The sequence below is a fragment of the Pempheris klunzingeri genome, chromosome 17, assembly GCF_042242105.1.
Source record: "Pempheris klunzingeri isolate RE-2024b chromosome 17, fPemKlu1.hap1, whole genome shotgun sequence".
NCBI lineage: Eukaryota > Metazoa > Chordata > Actinopteri > Acropomatiformes > Pempheridae > Pempheris > Pempheris klunzingeri.
In genome coordinates this window covers 1,031,059-1,037,466 of record NC_092028.1, presented here as the reverse complement: position 1 = coordinate 1,037,466, position 6,408 = coordinate 1,031,059, and the positions used below count along the sequence as shown (strand labels likewise).

Below are 6,408 nucleotides of genomic sequence, written 5' to 3'. Positions count from 1 at the left end.
TACTACTAAGCACTACTACTAGTACTACCACTGCTACTGCTACTGCTCCAAGTACTACAAGTACTACAGCCACTACAACAACAACTGCTCTTACAGTTGATGTACCACTGCTTGTAGTACTGTTATAGTAGAGGAACAGCGGTGGTGGTGCTGTGGCCTCCTGCTACTAATAATAAGATAATAAAATCTGAAGGTGAACTCCATGAATCAATCATGTGTTCGTGTGTTCATTCAGTCGCTGTCTTGATGTTTTCGCTCACTCGTCACACTGTGTGTTAAGAGCAAATATAAAAGGTCACTAAATCTCTTTGGATCCTGAGAACAAACAGAGGGTTTGTACACAAGATGCGTGTCGTAACATGTTATATCATTCATTTATCCATATTTAACATCTGCTCTAAAGGCTTTCTGAGTGCACCATGTTTAAATGTACAGCGCTTCACTATTGTTGACATTAGAGTGAGCTAACACAGATTCAGCACATCAACAGTCCTGTGTGAATGGGGATGTGATGTGAAAAACACTGGAGAGGCGCTTCACAAATACAGACCCTGACGGGCCGAGGGTCTTCCTCTTCCTCTTCTTCATCTGTATAAAACCTCCTGTGGTCACTTCTGTGTTTTTAACTTCAGTTCTGTGCTCATTGTGTGACGGCCGCTAGTTATGCCCCATCTGGTCAGTGTAAAAATGATAAATTACCATTTGAATTCATGTGTTAACATCCTGTCAGATCAACAGTGAATTACACTGTTTCATTTTTGAACTTGTATATTTCAGTTTCCTTCTGTCGTTATCTGTTTTCAGTGGCGGGTTGGTTAGGTTTAGGAAAAGATGGTGTTTGATTTAATTATTGTGGCTGTTTGGCTGATTGGCTGAGCCTCGTTCTGTTCCAGGTTTCTCCCCTTTAAAGGGGGGTTCTCCCTGTTAAAGGGGAGTTCCACCCGTTAAAGGGGAGATCTCCCCGTTAAAGGGGAGTTATCCCGTTAAAGGGGAGTTCCCCCCGTTAAAGGGGGGGTTCTCCCATTAAAGGGGAGTTCCCCCCGTTAAAGGGGAGTTCTCCCATTAAAGGGGAGTTCTCGTATTAAAGGGGAGTCTTCCCGTTAAAGGGGAGTTCTTCCTCCACTGGGTTCTAATCTAATCTCTGAGCTGCTCTGTGGGGATTCTTGAATCCTTCCTGTTGAAATCCTGAATCTTTGGTCTCTGAATGAAAGAGTTTGTTCTGAGCTGCTCTTTCTGGAAACAGTCTGAGAGAAACACTGCTGTGACCTGGAGCTGGAGAGAGAAACACTGACTGATTGATTTGGGTTCAAATAATGAGTCCGATACAAATATAAAAGGCAGAAACATTCCTCACAGAATATCTTCTTTCCAACAAACACCCGTGTGGAAGCAGCATCTGCCTGTTTTCTGTCTGTAATTTGAGACACGAACATTTTAAATGTTCTGCAGATTCTGTGTGTTTAGATTTTGTCTTCTGCATGTTTCTTGGGGTCGTGGTGTTTCAGGTGTTTTTATGCCCCCCCGTCAGTTTGAGGCCTTTCTGTTTCCTCTAATCCCACAAACATTCATTTAACACTGGTGGGATAAAAACCCAGCTAAACAAACTTTGTTTCGTAACAGTTTCAGATGAGATATGACAACTAGCCTCTGCTCGGTGGCATTTAGATTCCCTGTAGCTGTGTAATTACCTCGAGCAGGCGTCCACATTCCTCTGCAGCGCTCTCTGCTCTGTACATCTGTAAATTAACTCTGCTTTTGACTGACTGAACTTTGGCTTTGGCCCATTCTGACAGATCTGCTTACACCTGCTGAGTAATTACAATCCACAGGAGTCACACAAAGCCTGGAGGCTCTGCTGCACTTCCATCCTGGCATTGATGAACTGAGCTGGCACACAAGTCAGCAGGTTTGAAGTCTGCGTCTTCCCCCCACCAACCCCAGCCACACCTGCACGCATACCTGCGTGCCACCACACCTCACCTGTTGTCAAGGTGTTTGTTGAGTGATTGACAACTATAGGCTGCAGGAGGTTTAAATAGGAGGCGAGAGTCCTGCGCTCTTCACTCTCCTCTCTTGCATCGTCTCCGGTCGCAGCAGAAGCTCAGCATCCATCATGACTTCCATGTCCTCCCGTTCCGTGGTCAGGAGCTCCATGAGCGGCTCTGCCGGCTCCATGAGAGGCTCCGCCGGCTCCATGAGCGGCTTCGGTAGAAGCCGCATGTCGTCCCTGGGGTCGAGCAGCGTGTACGGAGGAGCAGGAGGCTACGGGGTCCGCATCTCCTCAGCATCCATGGGTGGAGGCCTAGGCAGCGGGATGGGGATGGGGATGGGGGGGGGCTACTCCTCTTCTGCCAGCTACAGCATGTCCAGCACGGAGGACAGCGTCATCGGCAACGAGAAGTTCACCATGCAGAACCTGAACGACCGCCTGGCCACCTACCTGGACAAGGTGCGCAAGCTGGAGAAGGCCAACGCCGACCTGGAGCTGAAGATCAGGCAGTTTTTGGAGAGCAAGGTCGGCCCGTCCACCAGGGACTACAGCGCCTTCTTTGTCACCATCTCTGACATCACCGCCAAGGTAACGCTCATCCTCATCCTCACAGGAGCAGGTGCTCAGGGCACAGCAGCACACACCTGGAGTAGTACTGTTACTGTAGTAGCAGTACTACTGTAACCTACCACTGCAGCGATAATAGTACTACTGTAATAGTAGCAGTTTGAGTATTAGTAGTACTGATGATGAGGGTACTGATGAAGCTCTCTTGGTCCTCTGCAGATCCAGGGTGCCCTCAGGGTGAACGGCTCCGTCCACCTGAGCATCGATAACGCTGGACTGGCCGCCGACGACTTCAGGACCAAGTGAGTCCATGAGAGAAAGTACAAAGTAGCACTAGTAGTACTTTTACTGGAAGAGAGTATGTGCACTGTATGGTATTAGTACTTTTACTGGAAGAGAGTATGTGCACTGTATGGTATTAGTACTTTTACTGGAAGAGAGTATGTGCACTGTATGGTATTAGTACTTTTACTGGAAGAGAGTATGTGCACTGTATGGTATTAGTACTTTTACTGGAAGAGTATGTGCACTGTATGGTATTAGTACTTTTACTGGAAGAGTATGTGCACTGTATGGTATTAGTACTTTTACTGCTCCACTACTGTGGTAGAAACAGTAGTCCTGGAAGCAGATGTAGTGGTGGATGTAGTAGTCGAAGCTGTAATACTAGAATACTAGAAGTAATAGCAATAGTTAGACAAGTAACAGCAGTAGCGGTAGTAGTACTAGTGCTATAAGTATTACTATTACTAGTATTACTATTACTAGTAATACTAGCTGGGGTGTTGAAGTTCTTCTATTAGCATCAGCAGTATTAGTGGTAGTAATGTAATAATGTTTTATGTTTCTAAAACCTCCCTCCTTCCTCCTCCCCCCTCCCTCCCCGTGCTCCCCCAGGTATGAGAACGAGCTGTCCATGCGTCAGTCGGTGGAGGCCGACATCGCCGGGCTGAGGAGGGTCCTGGACGAGCTGAACCTGGCCAAGACCGACCTGAGCATGCAGATCGACGGTCTGAGGGAGGAGCTGAGCTTCCTCAAGAAGAACCACGAGGAGGTCAGTGAACTCCTGCTCCTCCTCCTCCTGCTCCTCTTCCTCCTCTTCCTCCTGCTCCTCCTCACTCCCTCTCCTGTGCTTGTCGTCTGTCTCAGGAGCTGCTGGCCATGCGGGCTCAGATGAGCGGTCAGGTGCACGTGGAGGTGGACGCCGCCCCAGCAGAGGACCTCACCAAGGTGATGGCCGAGATCAGAGAGCAATACGAGGCCGTCGCCGCCAAGAACCAGAGGGAGCTGGAGTCCTGGTTCCATGCCAAGGTAACGCCCTGACATCACTTCCTGTGGACACAGAGGCTACCTGTGTGTTCAGCCGAGGACTGACGTGTGTGTGTGTGTGTGTGTGTGTGCAGACGGAGACGCTACAGAAAGAGGTGCTCACTCAGACGACCACGCTGCAGACGTCCAGGACTGAGGTCACGGAGGTCAAACGGACGCTGCAGTCTCTGGAGATCGAGCTGCAGTCCATGCTGGGCATGGTGAGTACTTCTACTTCACTAACGTAGTAATACCAGAGAGTAGAAGTACTGCGTTACATGGAAAAGTCCTGTAATCATAGATTTACTCATAGGTACCAGAAGTGAAAGTCCTCCTGATGCTAAATAATATATATAATATTACTGATTCTAGTTATTGACCCTTCGTGTGTTCACCAGTTTAACGAAGCCGCTGCTGAAGGTGGAGCTCATGTTAATGACTTCATATCCTGCTGCTGCTTTAACCTGTAATAAGACATCAGCATTGATTATTGATTAGACTTTGTTTTGATGATCTGAATCTCTTTACTAAAGATAAATGTAGTGCAGTAAAAAGTCCAATATTTCCTCTGAGGTTTGGTGGAGGAGAAGGAGGAAGGTACCTCAAGTATTTAACTGCGGTACTTGAGTAAATGTACTCGTTCGCTGTCGCTGCTAGTGCAGTCGTCATGACAACAGAGCCAGGGCTGGCTAATGTTATTAGCTAGCTAACAAGATTAACAACAAGATATTAAAAACTAAGTCTGTCTCTGTGAATGTGAGGCGTGTTCGCAGCTCGCTGTTGGCTGCGCTGACTCCGAGGTCACTGATGGCGCTTTGAAACGGGCCTTGTGGGCTTCGACCACACCACAGCAGCACATCGCCTGCCGCTCTGCGGCCTGTAGGAGGCGCTCTGTGGCGGCGGCCTCACAGCGTTGGACAGGGGAGACGCTGACCTCTCTGTGTGTTTGTGTCCGCAGAAAGTGTCTCTGGAGACAACTCTGTCCGAGACCCAGGGCCGCTACGCCATGCAGCTCTCTGGGTACCAGATGCAGGTGAGACAGGAAGCGTACCGGCAGCGGGTTTGAAGGCGGGACTCTGACCTGGTGAGGACGTTAACCTGTGACTCTTTCTCTGGCCCCCAGGTGACGTCCATGGAGGAGCAGCTGGTGCAGCTGAGGGCCGACCTGGAGCGGCAGGGACAGGAGTACCAGACCCTCCTGGACATCAAGTCCAGACTGGAGATGGAGATCGCAGAGTACAGGAGGCTGCTGGACGGAGAGGCCACCACCAGGTGAGGCGCCACACCACGGTCCGTGATGTCATGACCACACCTGACCGCTGACGTCATCGCCGCACATCCCACACGCAGCAGGGACGCCTGGTCATGTGACCACTGTCAGGCCAGCAGAGACAAAGGAGCAGGACAGGAAGTAGTAAATAATCAGCAGTAACCAGCAGGGAGGTGGTTAGTACAGAAATAACTAGTTAGTAGTGTTTAACTAGACAGCAACAGGTGGTTAAGTAGTAAGACAGTGCGTGGTTTTGATTAGCACTAATGTAACTAGTGTGTAATTAGTACTGTAGTACATACACTACAGTAGTACTAATTACTACTGATGCAGTAGTGACGCAGTAGTGATGCAGTAGTAATGCAGTAGTGACGCAGTAGTGACGCAGTAGTAACGCAGTAGTGACGCAGTAGTAATGCAGTAGTGACGCAGTAGTGAGGCAGTAGTAATGCAGTAGTGACGCAGTAGTAATGCAGTAGTGACGCAGTAGTAATGCAGTAGTAATGCCATCGTGACGCAGTAGTACAGTCACATGATTCATCTCCATCCAGTGTGAACCCCTCAGCTGACTCCTCTGATCTCTGATTGGTCAACAGCTCCACGAGCACCGTGACCCGGAAGGTTGTGACGGTGGTGGAGACGGTTGTCGACGGGAAGGTGGTCTCCTCCTCCGCCTCATAGAGCCGCTGCGGGCCATCTTCGCCACCAGCTTCGTCGTCTTCATCGCGGTCGCTGCTGCTGCTGACCACAGAATCTGACGTCAAACCAATAAAACGAGAGTCCAAATAAACGCTGTGTCTCCGTGTGTGTGTGTGTTGCCATAGTTACCTGCAGTTGGACTGATGACGATTCCTGGTCGTCAGAGGAGAAAAACGATAACAACATGTAAACTTTCCATATGAGGGACACAGGAAGTGTTTAGGTGCTGCTACATATGACACAGTTCAGGAAAGAGTCCGAGATGATACGATGAGATGGAGCAGTGTTAGCTCAGGATCAGGATCAGGATCAGGACTGAGGCCTCTGCCAGGAAGGACATGGGACTTTCAGGTGTTCATTAAATTACATTTCTGCACCCCCACTTTTAACTATAACTATAACTCCAACTAATAACTAATAACTAATAACTATAAATATAAATATAACTAATAACTATAACTCCAACTAATAACTAATAACTATAACTATAACTAATAACTATAACCAATAACTATAACTATAACTATAACTAATAACTAATAACTATAACTAATAACTAATAACTATAACCAAT

The 6,408-nt window shown here is 48.2% G+C and overlaps 1 protein-coding gene across 1 annotated transcript; it reads left to right on the top strand.

The window, feature by feature from the left end:
- The first annotated feature begins 2,078 nt into the window (after positions 1-2,078).
- Positions 2,079-5,925, top strand: LOC139216626 (keratin, type I cytoskeletal 13-like). Its single transcript, XM_070847801.1, has 8 exons — positions 2,079-2,578; positions 2,777-2,859; positions 3,455-3,611; positions 3,707-3,868; positions 3,961-4,086; positions 4,824-4,898; positions 4,989-5,137; positions 5,732-5,925. Exons 1-8 carry the CDS (start codon positions 2,114-2,116, stop codon positions 5,814-5,816), a joined length of 1,302 nt encoding a protein of 433 aa, XP_070703902.1. The 5' UTR covers positions 2,079-2,113; the 3' UTR covers positions 5,817-5,925.
- The last annotated feature ends 483 nt before the right edge of the window (positions 5,926-6,408 follow it).